This window comes from Pristiophorus japonicus, chromosome 2 (genome assembly GCF_044704955.1).
Source record: "Pristiophorus japonicus isolate sPriJap1 chromosome 2, sPriJap1.hap1, whole genome shotgun sequence".
In the NCBI taxonomy this organism is placed as follows: domain Eukaryota; kingdom Metazoa; phylum Chordata; class Chondrichthyes; family Pristiophoridae; genus Pristiophorus; species Pristiophorus japonicus.
Window position 1 is genome coordinate 335,335,859 of NC_091978.1, and position 17,060 is coordinate 335,352,918.

The 17,060-nt window shown below is 44.3% G+C and overlaps 2 protein-coding genes across 2 annotated transcripts in view; one reads left to right on the forward strand and one right to left on the reverse strand.

Annotated features, from left to right (window-relative positions):
• Nucleotides 1-3,755: 3,755 nt before the first annotated feature.
• On the reverse strand, nt 3,756-17,058 carry rab33ba (RAB33B, member RAS oncogene family a). Its single transcript, XM_070872153.1, has 2 exons — nt 16,419-17,058; nt 3,756-5,764 (listed from the first exon to the last, which is right to left on the reverse strand). Exons 1-2 carry the CDS (start codon nt 16,677-16,679, stop codon nt 5,318-5,320), a joined length of 708 nt encoding a protein of 235 aa, XP_070728254.1. The 5' UTR covers nt 16,680-17,058; the 3' UTR covers nt 3,756-5,317.
• Nucleotides 16,956-17,060, forward strand: part of ugl (ureidoglycolate lyase) — a 57,979-nt gene continuing 57,874 nt past the window's right edge. The window contains exon 1 of the mRNA XM_070872149.1: nt 16,956-17,044. The gene's annotated coding sequence lies outside the window, so the exon portion shown is untranslated. The remainder of the gene's footprint in view (nt 17,045-17,060) is intronic.

A 17,060-nucleotide genomic window follows, 5' to 3' on the forward strand; every position in this document is an offset into this window, starting at 1 on the left:
GGTGGGTCTATTTCCACTACCAGCTGCTGCTGCCTCATGATGGCTAAATTATGCAGCTTTCAGCACACAACAGTGAATTGACCGACAATCTCAGGGGAATATTGCAAGTAGCCTCCGGGATGGTCCAGGCATTGGAAACGCTGTTTCAAGATGCCAATGGTCCTCTCTATGATGCTGCGCGTCGTAATGTGCGACATGTTGTATTGACGGTCAGCTTCAGTCTGGGTTACGCGTAGGGGCGTTATGAGCCAGGTGGCGAGGCCATACCCTTTGTCTCCCAGTAGCCAGCTCTGCCCTTCTGGCTACTGCTCAAACATGTCAGATATAAAGCTGTCACATAGGATGAACACATCATGGGTGCTGCCAGGGTATCTTGCATCGACTGACATGATGCAATGCATGTTGTCACACACGAGCTGGACATTAATGGAGTGGAAGCCTTTTCTATTCCTGAATAGCTTGGCGTCCTCCGAAGGTGCTTGCAAAGCGATGTGGGTACAATCAATACAGCCCTGTACCTTTGGGAAGCCAGCAATCATTGAGAACCCCACAGCCCTGTCATAGATTGCTTGGGCTGTCATTGGGAACTTGATGGTCATTCCTTCGCGCATACAGTGCAGCCGTGACCTGGTGAATGGAGACATGTATTGCATGTTGAGAGATGGCGCACACATCTCCAGTTGTAGCTTGAAACGATCCGGAGGCATAGAATGAAAGTGCAACTGTAACCTTCACTTCAACTGACAAAGCAGTCCAACTGCTGCTTCTCGGCTGCAGGTCTGGTCTCAGCAACTCACAGATCTCACGGACAACTTACCTGCAGAAACGTAGTCTTCTGACGCATTCTGTATCACTCGGGTGCAGGTACAAACGCCTGACTTGAAATTGCCGAGGTGGGTAAGGCCTCTTACCCAGCAACCTACGGGCTCTGATGTTCCTGATGTGATGAGTTCTAATCAATTGTCTCCTACATAGCACAATGATGCAGAACGCTTGCAAAAGGCATGGCATTGTCAGTATTGCCCCCATACTTAAAGTTAAACTTTCAAAGGTCAAAACGGCAAGAAAGCAGGCAGCACAGGTTCGCAGTTCTCTCACTCTCCCCCCCCAAGGTCTGTATGGATGGACCACACCCAAAGGTCTTTTGTCCTCACCTCTCTCCCTCCCCACTGCTTGAGTCTTGTGACCTCTCTCCCTCCCTCACCCCCCCCAGCCTCTCCGTTGATTTGCTTGCAGCCTCTCTGTTGTATCCCGATGCCGGCCAGTTCACTCATTCCTTCTCCAAGCCCAGGGCAAGTGGCCTCCTGGTGCATTATCCTGCCCCTAGCCCAGGCCGAGTGGCCTCCCGCAGCGTCCAAGGTTGGAGATGAAGGTAGGACTTCAATTTTTTATTTATCAAATTGTTAGCAATGTTTGCAAACAAAAAGTACTAAGGGTAAGGCTTGGTTGGTTTAGGTGCAGGTCCTCTATGCTTCCCACCCTTATCCCAGGCCAAATGGCCTCAGACGTACCTACCTGCGCCGATTTCTTTAATTCTCTGCAAAGGTTTTCTGAAGTGGCCACATATACTGGCCTCAGTAGAAATGGAGTATCTATTAGCTGACCAAAGTTGCCTAAATGGGAAGAACTGGCGTAGGTGGCTGGTAACACCCACTTTTGAGAAAAAAAACTAACCTAAGAAAATCATAACTAACTCAGTTACGCTGGTGCAAATCGATTGGATTTGGGGATTTTTAAGTTACGCCAGAAAAACCAAGTTACTCCAAAACAAAATGGGGCAACTCCTGGTCAAAATTGAGCCCTAAGAAAGGGAGATGGATGGGTTTTGGGTAGGGGCTTTGACTGCTGAAGGCACAGCTGTCATAGGGTTAAAAGGAGGGGCGGGGTGGGGGGGTGGAAATGCGCAAGAGGTCACAGTCAGATGAGTGGAGATCAAGATAGAGGTGGTCATAAAGGGATTTACATGCAAAGGTAAAAGGGAGCAATCTAGGTCAACGGAATGGGCAAGTAGGACTTGTAGGACAGGATACAAACAGTGGAGTTTTAGATTAGCTGAAGTTTGGGAAGCCAAGCAGGAGATTACTGGAATTAAATCTGGATGTGATGACACATGATGGTTTCAGTGGAAGATGGGCTGAGATACGGGTGATGTGGGCGATGATATGGATGTGGATGTAGATGGTCTTTATGATGGGGAGGATATTGGCTTGGAAGCTCAGCTTGGGATTGAACAGGGCACTGGGGTTGCAAACAGCCTAAAACAGTGGTCGTGGTGGGGGTGGGGGGGAATAGAATTGATGGCAAGAGTAGAATTTGTGGCAGGGACTTTAGGCTACCATCTTCCCAATGTTTAAGTAGAAGAAATCAAGTCTCATCAAAGATTGAGGTCAGACAAACAAGCTGGCAACATGGAGACAGTTTCTTTTTATTCGTTTCGGGATGTGTGTGTTGCTGGCAAGGCCAGCATTTATTGCCCATCCCCAATTGCCCTTGGTCATGGTGAGCTGCCTTCTTGAACTGCTGCAGTCCTTGTGGCGAAGGTACTCCCACAGTGGGAGGGAATTCCAAGATTTTGACTCCGTGACAATGAAGGAACAGTGATATATTTCCAAGTCAGGATGGTGTGTGACTTGGACGTGACAACACATTCAAGGGCCTTTGACATGAAAGGGAGGTTAGACATGGGGTGATAGTTAAGATATAGGGGTTTAATGGTGCGTTTTTGGGGGGGGCGGGGGTAAGTAGATGACTGCAGTTTTGTACGGCAGCATTATTGTCCGAGGAGTGGTAACTATTTACAAAAGCAGCAAGCATGGAGGCAGAAAGGGAAGCTGGGTGGCCAGGTGTTTAATGGGAATGGGGTTGAGGGAATTGGCTTCATAGATGAGAATGCCTTCTGGAAGTCCACATAGACAACATCCATAATTCCTGTCTACCATGTTAGTTACCTCTTCAAGAATTCAACTAGATTAGTGAGTCAGACATAATGTACCCTTCATGATATCTGCGCGGCCCCCCGGCCTGCGAGCACCATCAGTGCAGGCCGGGGAGCGGAAGGAGCAGCATGACGGCATACCACTCCAGGGAGCAGCACATGTTGGAGCAAGAGAGTGACAGCATTGGACGTCACCAAGGTCCCGTGGGCAGGTACAACAGGAGCAGCGAGGTCGGAGTGCAGGAGCGGCGAGACGGTGGAGCGACGTGATCGGGACCCAGGAGAGGCGTGGACCATGGGGCAGCACGGGCCAGTCCACACTGCGATGTGCGCGCGCACTAGGTTCGTGCAGCAGAGCTGGTCTCCAGTCGTCTTGGTCAATCCTTCCCACTGGACCAAGACTTGGCTCTGTCAAGCCCGTGTGGTAGTGTGCAATGGCCACCACACATTAAAAAAATCCACACACAGACATCTTCCACCCTTCAACATGCAGTTTGGGATCTGGAATATTAGGTCCTTCGTTGAAACATCTGTGAACTTTTTGGCGTGGAAGCAAGTCATCCTCGATTCGAGGAACTGCCTATGATGACCCTTCACAAATCCATGATGACGGATCAATAAATGAACAAACATTTTTTTCAATAAAATTGTTCACAACTTTAGATGGACACCGGGAAAAGAAGGAAGAAACAAGTAAAATATTATAAAATACCTTTTTTGGTGAAAAGGGATAGAAAAGACATGACCTGTTCAATTAGGTAAAATTATTTTTTAAAAACACGATAGTAGAAAAAGATGGGAAACACGACGAGAACAGAACTAAAGTTCAAAATGTTTTTATTATTTAGAAATGTGCAGGTGTTTTATTCAGTAAAAGTATTACGGTCATGAAGCTATCCCCGACAATGGATTAACTTTACTGCAGTAATTAGTGATCGTTCCCAGCTCGCTCACTACAATGCTGAAATCTTACAAATCCATCCAGTACAATTATTTCCTAGCATCTGTAGACAGATTACTAGTTAAAAATCAACAATTACAAAATAATCTCCACATCCTCCTTCATTATTCAGTTACTAGTTATCCGTGCATCTTCTTCATTAGTCGACAATTACGGATAACCTTTCTGCATCTTTCGGGAGTGCATTCAATAAATGTCTTCTGCTAAATCAGCAAAAACTTGAAAAGCATGAACAAAAGCATGCAAAAAATATTTCAAACATTCCCACAACACAAGAAACACTGGCCATTTAATGTATTCCCTTTATAGTATCCCCCTTCCAATCTGCAGGAAAACTCTTGGTAAAAATCTGTATTTGTCCAGAAACGTCCCTCATAAAAAAAGACCACCATTCTTTTTTACCACAGCCAGCTTCCATGACTACAGACAGTTAAACACCGTGCTTCTTCCTTCCTTTCCTGCCATTTTTAGCAAAATAATTCACAACACTTTAAGGCTTTTTGTTTGATCTGTCAAGTCTGATGCCATGAGAAGCCTTGCAACTCAAATTTGATATATTCCTTTAAGGTCTCAGCATTCATATTAGAAGCTCAAGGAAGCTTATATTAGAAGTACTTGTACATAAATTACATTAGAACTACACATTTCTGTATTTTACAGATAACAAGATTTGCAAGACACACAATGTAAATGTCACATTAGTATATCAATCCATTTTTAAAATAAAACTTTTTTCCTCCGAATTTTCTACATTTCTGTCTTTCGGCTACCTCAATCAAGTCACCATATGCAGGCCTAGGCGGTGAGTGTTGACAAACTGTTGTACCACATGAGGCATCACAGTACCGACAGACAGTGCAGGGAACCTTGGCTGGTTTTCCCCTCCTTTACCTGGAGAGCAGAAGCCAATTGTAGTGTCCCGACTACTGCCTTGGCGAACATGAGCTAACCTAGCGCAAACTGGAGATCCTCCTGTTCGGCGAGACTCAGCCATTTACCGGTGTCAACCAGCTGAGCAATTGGGGGAAGTCTCCAATAAAAAAATACTTAATTCCCACATGATTAACTGGAGATGGAAACAGGAAATCAGTTGAGGAATATCTGGAAAAGGAACTATGAGGAGGAAATTAAAATGATTCCTTTAACTGAGGCAAGGTATACAAGGTTAATGCTGTTCCTCAACCTACAAAATTAATACCAGACAATACCAGAAAATTTACCCTTTTCTATCCTGTACTGTCCCATTGCTTGAGTAAAAGTAAGATTTTAGCCGATATTTGGTGAGGTGTATCCCAATACATTGTTCAGTCATATTTCCTCTCGTGGCCTGTGATTGAACTTGGCAGATCCAGTCAGTTGATTGTACTGTGGCTGTCTCCAGGATACCAGAAACATTCAGCAGCAAACAATCAAGTTCATCTTCAACAGTAACATTCCACCTCGGCCTTCGGTTCAGATTCCAGCCTAACTTTAGTCTCATCTACCTGGAGCTGGCTAAGCATCATGGGCTTGTGGTTCTTCAGTTTATGAGCCAAAGTCAGGAATATGGCTTCCACGTGATCATTGTCGTTTGGGTTCTTAGCAGAGGTCTCAAATAGGGGCATGCTTTGAGTATCGGCAAATTTCTGAGCCAGATTCGTTCTAACTTGGGTGGCGTCCTTCAGGTCGCACTTATTCCCCACCAGGATGCGTGGGACTTCCCCACCAAGTGAGTGCTGTTTGCATTCTTCAATCCAGGCTGGGAGGCTCTGGAAACTCACGGGGTTGGTCATGTCATATACGAAGACAACGGCATGGACATTCCTATAATAGTGCTGCACCATGCTCTTCCGAAAGCGTTCCTGGCCAGCTGTGTCCCATAGCTGAATCTAAAGTGATAAAAACAAAGAGTTTATTTTTGCATCAACCAGAAAACCTTTAACAAAGTAAAGATGTTTGATTTTAATCCCCACCCCCACCCCTCTCCTCAAGGCACTCATTTTTGTTGCGGCATGATTCCACAGTGATTATTATTTCTGTGTAAGCAAGCAATCCAAGTGTGAGCAGCATCACAGCCAAACTTATTCCCATTCTCAGCCATGGTCTACATATGTACACTTTCCAGCAGGGTTCATTTTCCTCCTTTTTTTCTGTAAATTGTCTACATTTCACAGTCTTTCAGCTACCAACTGGGGTCATAGATTCAAAAATCATTGACAAAATATCTAGAGGGGAGATGAGGAGAATTTTTTTCACTGAGTTGTCGGGATCTGGAACGCTCTACCTGAAAAGGTGGCGGAGGCCGATTCCATAAATAATTTTTAAAGGGGAATTGGACAGTTACTCGAGGATGAGGAAGTTACAGGGTTATGGACAAAAAGCGAGGATTTGGGACCAAACATGACTGCTGTAAGAGCCAGCAGAGGCACAACTAGCCGAATGGCGGCCTCCTGTGCTGTAAGTTTCTATGATTCTTTGAGATGTTTGATATTTAGTCACCTTTACTACCAGTGAATTATTCCAACCGATCCAAAATAGGTCTGATTTAAAACATTCTAGAGTCATCGATTACCTCCTGCAAAACAATGGAATCTAACTGTAATTGAGCTTTTTGCCAAGATATTTTTCTGCATCAATACAGGTACAACGTCCCGAATCCAGAACTCTGAAAACCGGAATTGTCCGAAAACCGGACATTTTTCGCATCGTGGATAAAGTCGTCTGGAATCATTCTCCAAAAACCGGACATTTTGAGCCAAGATGGCGACATCGGACAGCGAGGGACGAGGGAAAAAAGCGCAGCACCTGGGAGGGGGCGAAGAATCAGAGCGGTAGGAATGTAGGATGTAGAGATGAACGAGTGATGAAAAGTCAGCACCTCACTCACCCTGTGTGGCACCCCGCCAACAATCCGCACTCACACACGGACCCGCTCATCGACGACCAGCCACCGGGGCTCACTGACCCTACCTGGAGGAGTTGAGCCATCACTGAGGTCGAGAATCTTTCCCCTCGGCTCCGGATAGCCCTGAGCACCAGTGCGAGCGGCAAGGTCCAAAATCTGGCAAAATCCAAAATCTGGCACAGATTAGGTCAAGGATTCCAGATTTCAGACTTGATTTTCTTGTCTGAGATCCAGAAAAAACAAAAAACCGGAACAGATTTAGTTGAGGATTCCGGATTTCAGACTTATTTTGTCCGAAATCCGGAAAAAAACAAAATCCGGCACGGACTCGGTCCCGAGGATTCCGAACATTGTACCTGTAATTACTTTCTATATTAAATGGCATTACTGACTCATTCATGTGGCTATATTGCTCACAATAGGCCCTTAATGCATTAATAAATGTAATCCTGTTGTAGCCACTCATAAAAATGGGTCTGAAAATTTTTTTAAGTACCTGACTACCCTCGTGTTGTATTACTTAATCCTAGCCCCTCTCATACTCCTAAAATACATAATTTACTTGCTATTTCTATATTTAGGTGACTCATCACAGACTTAGCAACAAGCTCAACAAATGTAGAAACAACTTGGGAGTGGGCACAATTAGTAGGGTTAGAGCTAACTGTGCCACGATTATGAATCTTTTACAGTCTACAAAGCTGGAGTGAAAAGCCCTTGCAACCTACACTTAAAGAAGGTTGGGATAGCCTCTAGCAAATAGTTTCTTTTCAGAGAGCAAAGAAATGGTAAATCACAGCAGCTACAACTGACCATGATATCCAAGTGTGCTGAGGCAGATAGGGTGAACTGAGAAGAATGGCAAATAGAATTCATCATCCATCTGATACCCAGGAGATTAAGGGGTTTCTTTTGAGATTGCATGGGGGAGAAAAAGCAGATTCCCAAGAAGTATGGAAGCATTGGAAATTGAATGTGCATGGTTCCCTTCTACAGCACCTGGTCTCCAATCGTCTTGGATCCCCTTGCCATCGGACCAAGACTTTGCTCTGCCAAGTTCGTGTGGTAGCTGGTGTGCAACGGCCACCCCACATTAAAAGAATTCCCGCACAGGCATCTTCCACCCTTTAAAATGAAGTTCGGGATCTGGAACTTCAGGCATCAGTCACCTTCGAACTCATTTTAGTGTGGAAGCAAGTCATCCTCAACTCCAGGGGACTGCCCAAGACCGACAGCACCAAAATCAAAATGGTGACCCTGACCAGAAACCTGAAGTTAAGACATGGCAAATTTATATCCAGCAAAGTTTTCTATTAACAGAGGAACAGCAGTAAGCCATTCAACCACTCAAGCCCGTTCTGCAATTCAATTAGATCACGGCTGATATGTAACCCAACTCCAATTACCTTCCTTTGATCCAAATACCTTGATACCATTACCAAACAAAAAGCTATCAATCTCAGGCTTGAAAATTTCAATTGGCCCAGAACCCTCACTGTTATTTTCATAATCCTTACCAGTGATATTTCAAAGCAGTACAAATGCTCAAGATCACACAAACACTCACACCCTTGCTCACACACTGTACTGGACATCCCAAGGGAAAAAGGAAAACTAACAGCAGAAAAAATTCCAATCATGTAAAGAGGCACAAATACAAAGCAGCCCAATAACAAAATGCTGGAGGCGATGCAGTATTGTTGATGTCCGTTGAAGGATGGGTATAGGTTTGAGACCTACTTCACTCACTTGCATCATTCACAGAGGGTGCAGGTTAACGGAAACATTTGGAGGAAAAGTCATGGTTACGCAATTTCTGCAGTCTCCTGATGGCTCATTACATTGGCCATTGGCAGCAACCTCAAGGTTTTGAACCAGTCTAGCGTTAGGCATGATCAAACAGGCCTTTGACTCACTATAGTCTCCAGCTACTAATATTGTATCCTTCCTGCATTCCTTCTTCTGCCTGGAAAAATGGACAGTGTGCTGCAGCATGAAAAATCTGATTGTGAAGTTGAATGTTTCCCCAACAAATGGATTTTTCAAAAAATGGAACCGCGAGCATGGGTGAAACAAACCAGTCACAAGCACATGAAATCAGCAGCAAACATTTTGTATTTGTGCCTACACGGTTGAGGATTTGTTTCATGCACGTACATTAAAAAGGAAAATACCCAATCTGATTCTGGGCTGGACAAAAGATATTCATCCTAAATACCCTGAGCCCAGGATGTGCTCTGACCCTCCCTAATACATCAGTCCTTGAAAACAACATACAATGCAAAACAAAAAGGGGAGATAAACTGAAAACCTTCAGAAAAATAAAAAGATTGCTTTATAGTCTATCCCCTTACACATGCAGTACTGCGTACAATAAAGTACATCTTTATTTGATTTAACTGGTGACAGAGCTCCATAATTCACATTCACTGTGCCCCTGTGTATGTGGGTCTTGAATAAAAGCATGTATCACCATCACTGCAATATTTATTTTACTAGAAATTATGTCACAGTGGATGACTGCATGTCTTCTGGGCCAAATGTGGAGTTGAAAACTGCTAAGATATTATAGATGTTAGCTCACGACTTTAGGATTTTTTTCTCTCCATGAGCATGCAGGGTAGGATAAGGAAATAAAGGGACGCTTTTGCCCGATACCAACAGCTCAATACTACAGAAAGCCTAGAGGAGTACAGAAAGTGCAGGGGTGAAATTAAAAATGAAATTAGAAAGCAAAGAGGGCATGAAATAATATTGGCAAGTAAAATCAAGGGGACGTTTTGTAAATACATAAAGAGCAAGGGGATAACTAAGGAAAGAGTATGGCCGATTGGAGATCAAAAAGGTAACCTGTGTGTAGAGGTGGAAGATGTGATTATGGTTCTTAATGAAACTTTGCATCTGTCTTCACAGAAGAGAGTGATGATGTAGACATTGTAGTTAAGGAAGAAGTATGTGATATTTTAGATGAGATAAACATAGAAAGGAAGTAGTAAAGGGTTTGGCATCTTTGAAAGTATATAAATTGCCAGGCCCGGATGAAATGTATCCCAGACTGTTGATAGAAGCAAGGGAGAAAATATCAGCGGCATTGATCATTATTTTCCAATCCTCCCGGGCTGCAGGAGTGGTGCCAGAGGACTGGAGGAGGACTGCTAACATTGTGCCATTGTTTAAAATGGGAGAAAGGGATAAACCAAGTAATTACAGGCCAGTCAGCCTAACCTCGATGATGGGAAAGTTGGAAAAAATTCTGAGGACAGGATAAATCGTCATTTAAAAGTCATGGATTAAATCAAGAACAGTCAGCATGGATTTGTTATGGGAAGGTTGTGTCTGACCAACTTTACTGAATTTTCTTTTGAGGCGGCTTGATGAAGGTAGTGCATTTGATGTAGTCTATGGTTTTTGGCAAAGCGTTTGACAAGGTCACACATGGCAGGTTGATTAAAAACGTAGAAGTCCATGGGATCCAAGGGAAAGTGACAAATTGGATCCAAAATTGGCTCAGTGGCAGGAAGCAAAGGGTAATAGTCGATGGGTGTTTGTGACTGGAAGGTTGTTTCCAGTCGGGTTCCGCAGGGCTTAGTACTAGGTCCCTTGCTTTTCATGGTATATATCAATGACTTAAACTTCAATGTAGGGGGCATGATTAAGAAGTTTGCAGATGATACAAAAATTGGCTGTGTGGTTGATAGTGAGGAAGAAATCTGTAGACTGCAGGAAGATATCAATGGATTGGTCAGGTGAGCAGGAAAGTGGCAAATGGAATTCAATCTGGAGAAGAGTGAGATATTGCATTTGGGAAGGATTAACAAGGCAAGGGAATACACAATAAATGGGAGGATACTGAGAAATGCAGAGGACCAGAGGGAGCTTGGAGTGCATGTACACAGATTCCTGAAGGTAGCAGTACAGATAGATAAGGTGGTCAAGAAGGTATACAGGATACTTACCTTTATCAGCTGAGGCACAGAATACAAGCGCAGAGAGATGATGCTAGAATTACATAAAACACGAGTTAGACCACAGCTAGAGTACTGTGTACAGTTCTGGTCACCACTTTATAGGAAAGATGTGATTGCACTAGAGTGGGTACAGCGGAGGTTTACGAGGAGAATTTTAGTTATGGGGAAAGATTGGATAGGCTGTGGTTGTTTTCTTTGGAACAGAGGAGGCGGAGGGGAGACTTAATTGAAATGTATAAAAAAATTGAGGGGCTTAGACAGTGTGGATAGGAATCACCTATTTCCCTTAGCAGAGTGGTTAATAACCAATGGTCACAGATTTAATGTAATTGGTAGTCGGATTAAAAGGGGAGTTGGAGAGATTTTTTTCACCCAGAGGGCGGTGGGGGTCTGGATGGTAGAAGCAGAAACCCTCATCACATCAAATAAATACTTGGATATGCACTTGAAGTGCCTTAACCTACAAGAGCCGGAAAGTGGGATTAGGCTGGAGAGCTCTTTTCTGATCAGCGCAGACACGATGGGCCAAATAGCCTACTTCTGTGCCATAAATTTCTATGATTCTATTTGCTAAATTGGATATTGAACCAATTACCTGTACTTACATATTCAGGAGAAAAATATGTTCCTTCAGCTCAACCTTTGATTCCCTTACTCCAACAAAACAATCACCATTTCTCCCATCCATAGGATACATAGGATTACATAAGACATACGACACAGAAACAGGCTTTCGGCCAAACCAGTCCGCGTTTAAGCTCCACTCGGCCTCCTCCCGTCTTTCCTCATTTAAATCTCAGCATAACCCTCTATTCCCTTCTCCCTCATACGCTTGTCTAGCCTTCCCTACTCCCTGCTTCAACCACTACCTGTGGTAGCAAGTTCCACATTCTCACCACTCTTTGGGTAAAGAATTTTCTTCTGAATTCCCTATTGGATTTCTTGGGTGACTATCTTATATTGATGATCCCTAATTACGCTCTTCCCCACAAGTGGAAACATTCTCTCTGTATCCACTCTATCAAAACCTTTTATATTTTTAAAGTCCTCTATTAGGTCATCCCTCAGCCTTCCTTTTTTTTTTAAAAAGAGAAAAAAGACCCAGCCTGTTCATCCTTTCCTGATATGTATACCATCGCATTTCTGGTATCATCCTTGTAAATCTTCTCTGCACTCTCTCCAGTGCCTACATATCCTTTTTATAATATGGCGACCAGAACTGTATACAGTACTCCAAGTGTGATCTAACCAAGGTTCGATACAGGTTTAGCATAATTTCCCTACGTTTCAATTCTAAACCTCTAGAAATAAACCCTAATGCTTGGTTTGTTTTTTTTAATTTAAAAAAATGGCCTTGCTAACCTGTGTCGCAACTTTGTGATTTGTACTCCAAGATCCCTTTGTTTCTCTACCTCACCTAGACTCGCACCCGCTGAGTAATAAGTGACCTCCCTATTCTTCCTACCAAATATAATCTCATATTTATGTGTTGAACTTAATTTGCCAATTATATGCCCATTCTGCAAGTTTATTAATGTCCTCCTGTAATTTGTTGCAGTCCTCCTCAGTATTGACTATCGGCCCTAATTTGGGGTCATCCGCAAATTTAGAAATTGTGTTTTTGATTCCAAAGTCTAAATCGTTAATATAAAATGGTGAACAAAGTGCTGATCCTTGTGGACCACTTTCCATCTTCTGCCACTGTGACTTGCTCCCTTCTGTCCCTACTCTCTGCTTTGTCTTGAAGCCAGCCAGTTAGCTACCCATTCTGCTACTTGTCCCGACTCCACATTCTCTGACCTTGTTCATCAGTCTATTATGGGGTACCTTATCGAAGGCCTTTTGAAAATCTAGATAAATTACATCTACTGCATTACCAGTGTCTACTGTCTGTTACCTCTTCAGAAAATTCAATGCGATTGGTAATGCAAGACTTTCCCTTTTGATTTCCATGCTGACTATTCATTACGATATTTTTGGTTTCTAGACGTTCTTCTATTTTCTCCTTTAGTAGGGATTCCATTTTTCCTTCCACTGATAAGTTTACTGGTCTATAATTCCCTGGACATGCTCTATCCCCCTTCTTAAATATAGTTATGACCCTGTTCTGTCATAGTTTTGTTGGAAGTAATGTTCTACATTTACATTTTCTAGATCACATATCTGCTGCATAACTGAAATCGCCTATTTCCACCTCTGTAACATCGCCCGTCTCCACCCTTGCCTCAGCTCATCTGCTGCTGAAGCCCTCATCCATGCCTTTGTTACCTCTACACTTAACTATTCCAATGCACGCCTGGCTTGCCTCCCACACTGTACCTGACGAAAATTAGAGATAATCCAAAACTCGGCTGCCTGTGTCCTAACTCGCACTAATCCCACTCACCCTTCACCCTGTGCTCGCTGACCTACATTGGCTCCTGGTTAAGTAATGCCTCGATTTCAAAATTCTCATCCTTGTTTTCAAATCCCTCCATGGCCTCACCCCTCCCTATCTCTAATCTCCTCCAGCTCCAGCCCCACAACCCACACCCCCCCTCCCCCGAGATGTCTGCGCTCCTCTAATTCTGCCCTCTTGAGCATCCTTGATTATAATCGTTCAACCATTGATGGCCGTACTTTCAGTTGCCTAGGCCCTAAGCACTGGAATTCCATCCTAAACCTCTCCACTCTCTTTCAAGATGCACCTTAAAATCTACCTCTTTGACCAAGCTTTTGGTCACCTGCCCTAATTTCACCTTAAGTGGCTCGGTGTCAATTTTTTTGTCTCATAATACTCCTGTAAAGTGCCTTAGGACGTTTTACTACATTAAAGGCGCTATATAAATACAGGTTGTTGTTCTTATATTGTCATATGCCTGTATTAAGATCACCTCTCATTTGCCTCCCTCCAAAGCTATAAAAGCCCAAGTTTCTTCAGTATTTCCACATAACTTTGACATAGAATCTGTCTTATAGCTCCTCTCTTCACTCTCACCAGGGTTTGAATGTCTCCCGTGTGTCTCACGGATTAGAACAGGACACGATGTTCTTGGTGTGATCTGACCAGGGCACTATACAGTTTACATTAATTCTTCCAATTTGTATTCTACCATCATTTTGGCTTTGTAGTTCAGCATTCCATTTTCTTTAAAAATCATTTAACCCATCTCAGCTTGGGTGCAGCACAAAACTATAATGAGCTTGGACTAGGAGAGGGATAAAATGAACTAGAGTTCTGACTCCAGGACCAGGGTTAGCAAAGGTGCTCCCACCTTTGAATATTCCGCTAACATTCACCATCTGAAGAATGGTCACCAGGGCAAGGTACTAAAGGCTGCTGCAGGAGGGCGACAGCTGATTGCAGTGCAAGCAGGTACAACAGGAGCAGCGAGGTCGGAGCGAAGGAACGGCAAGAGTTCGTAGAGGGATATGATCGGGATCTCAAGAGAGGCGAGAGATCGGGACCCAGAAGAGGCGAGGGCCCAGGGGCAGCACGGGCCAGCCCACACTGATGTGTGCGCGCACTAGGTCCGTGCAGCAGAGCTGGTCTCCAATCGTCTTGGTTAATCCTTGCCACTGAACCAAGTCCGTGTGGTGGCTGGTGTGCAACGGCCACCACGTTAAAAAAATCCATGCACAGTCATCTTCCACCCTTCACGATGTAGTTCGGGATCTGGAATATTTGATCCTTCATTGAAACACCTGTGGACTCATACCTTTTCGGTGTGGAAGCAAGTCAACCTCGTTTCGAGGGACTGCCTATGATGATGACTAAAGGGTATCTGGCACCTCTTTGGAGAAACCGTGGGAATGTGAGGACTGTGGGAAGGGATTCAGTTTCCCGTCCCACCTGGAAACTCATCGGCACAGTCACACCGGAGAGAGGCCGTTCACCTGCTCAGTGTGTGGGAAGGGATTCACTCAGTACTGTTCCTTGGTTAAACACCAGCGAGTTCACACTGGGGAGAGACCGTTCACCTGCTCTGAGTGCGGGAAGGGATTCACTCAATCACCCAACCTGCTGAGACACCAGCGAGTTCAAAAGTGATTGCAGAGTTTGGATTTTGCTGTTATTCACATCCTACTGAATCGTATTCATTCTGTTAGTTGGTGTTTGTTTCTGCTGATGTTAATAACCCTTCAACTAGGCTGGAGTTTAATATTTTGATATTTCAAATAACAGTGTGTCGATATTTGATGTCTCCAAGAGGAGACTAATTGATGTCCTGTTTCTGACTGCTCCATTTTTGATCGGGGCGGAGGAGCAGTGAGAGATCAGGGCCCAGGAGCATCATGATCAGGGCCCAGGAGAGGCGAGGGCCAACCCACACTGATCTATGGATAGTAGGAGCATGTGTGCGCACTAGGTCTATGCAGCAGAATTTGGGTCTCCAGTCGTCTTGGTTAACCCTTGCCACTGGATCAAGACCTAGCTCTGACAAGCCTGTGTGGTGGCTGGTGTGCAGTGGCCACCCCATGTTAAAAGAATCCACGCACAGGCATCTTCCACCTTCAGTATGTAGTTCGGGACCTAGAATGTCAGGTCCCTCATTGAAACACCTGTGAACTCATTCCTTTTTGGTGTGGAAGCAGGTCATCCTCGCTATGAGGGACTGCCTAATACTATACTAAACCTGGCACCCATGGAGACAATGCCATCAGAAGAACAAGAGGAGAGGTCATTGACCTGAAACGTTAACTCTGTTTCTCTCTCCACAGAAGCTGCCTGACCCGAATATTTCCAGCATTTTCTCTTATTTCAGATTTCCAGCATCCACAGTATTTTGCTTTTGTAAGAGATCATTTCAGAAAACTGGGGAAATTGAGAACAGACTGCGCTGTAAAAATACATGTTTGTGATTTTACCAGAGTTGCTCCATAATCATTTTAAGCTCACAAATAAAATTGCCATGTTACTTTACCCGCTTGTGTGCGGAGAAACAGAATTCACAAGGAGTATGGGATATGATCTATAACCCACGTTTGCCATTGATCATGGCCTTATCAGTTATTGGGAAAACCCAATCCTGAAATATAAACTTTAGCTCAGACCAATCGTGGCTTTATGCTACTCCCAAATACAGATGATCTCACTCAAGATGAAGAAACCCAACAACATGAATCCTCCACACATCTACATGTAGCCCATTCACTGTAACAAGCCATCATTCTAACAGAAGGCCAGACTAATGTTTTAGATGTTATTAAATAACGAATTGAGTAACTGACCAGACAACCCAATTGCTGTCCTTTTAAAAAGAGACCATTAAGCAAAACAAATGAGTTAACTTGTAACGGATCTTTAAAAAATATTGTAATAAGTTTACATGATATAGACATCACGATACTTGTAAGTGCATACAATGAGAGCTCCATCGTTATATACCAACGAGTTAGGGTTTTCACTGCAGAAATATTGTAAACTAGCTTCCTGGACCCAACCCTTACACACAAAAAAGTTAACGGCCATCAGTTACCATCTTTCACTGCAAGTCGTTGGAAAATTATAGTCGCATTTGGGGGGAAATATGGACAGATTTAACAAATGATATTCAATAAGTTGAACAATTAAACGGCTTTAATTTGAGGTGATTCTGAACTAAATCGGGAGCTCATGAACTTGTACACAGAAGAATGTTGCTGTCCTCCTGAATAAAGCAGGGGCACTTTCAGGAGGTGGGAGGTTACCTTTATTTTTTCTCCATCTATCTCCACGGTTTTCTCTCGGAAATCCACCCCAATGGTGGCCTCGGTCTTGTCGGGGAATTTGCCGGCGCAGAAGCGGTAGGTCAGGCAGGTTTTGCCCACGCCCGAGTCGCCGATGACGATGATCTTGTAGATCCTGGAGCGGGGCGGCGCGTTGAACAGCAGCGAGCCGGCGGTGGGAGCGCGGAGCTCGGTTGAGAGCGGCTCCTTCGCCGCCAACTCCTCTCCTTCCCCAGAGGACATAACTCAAGGAACAAGGGGAGGCGGGGGGAAAAAGATGCAGTAGGTGAACTATTGCAAATAGTTAATGATCAGGGGTGGGGGAATAGAGCCTTGCGGTGCTGGCACTGCGGCACTCCGACTGACTGACTGTCTCTGTGTGTGTGTGTGTGTGTGTCAATCCTCTGGCTGGCAATCGCGAGCCCGCCGACTCCAGGTTCCAAAACCCAATCGCAGCTCCTGGCTACACTGCAGCGCGGGGCTTGGCCACGTCGCCACTCACTGATCCACAACACACATTCTTCAACCACCTCTCCTCCGGCCTGAAAGGAGGAAGAAACAAACAATAATTCAACTTAAGGGCAGAGAGAATATCGCGAGAGAAGGCTGTACGTTTATCCAGAC

Bases quoted from the DNA above. Each gene is read 5' to 3' on its own strand.
- rab33ba (XM_070872153.1), bottom strand. From the start codon at position 16,679: ATGTCCTCTGGGGAAGGAGAGGAGTTGGCGGCGAAGGAGCCGCTCTCA. The intron at 5,765-16,418 runs GTAACCTCCCAC...TTATCACTTTAG, and splicing joins TAGATGGAGAAAAAATAAAG to ATTCAGCTATGGGACACAGC.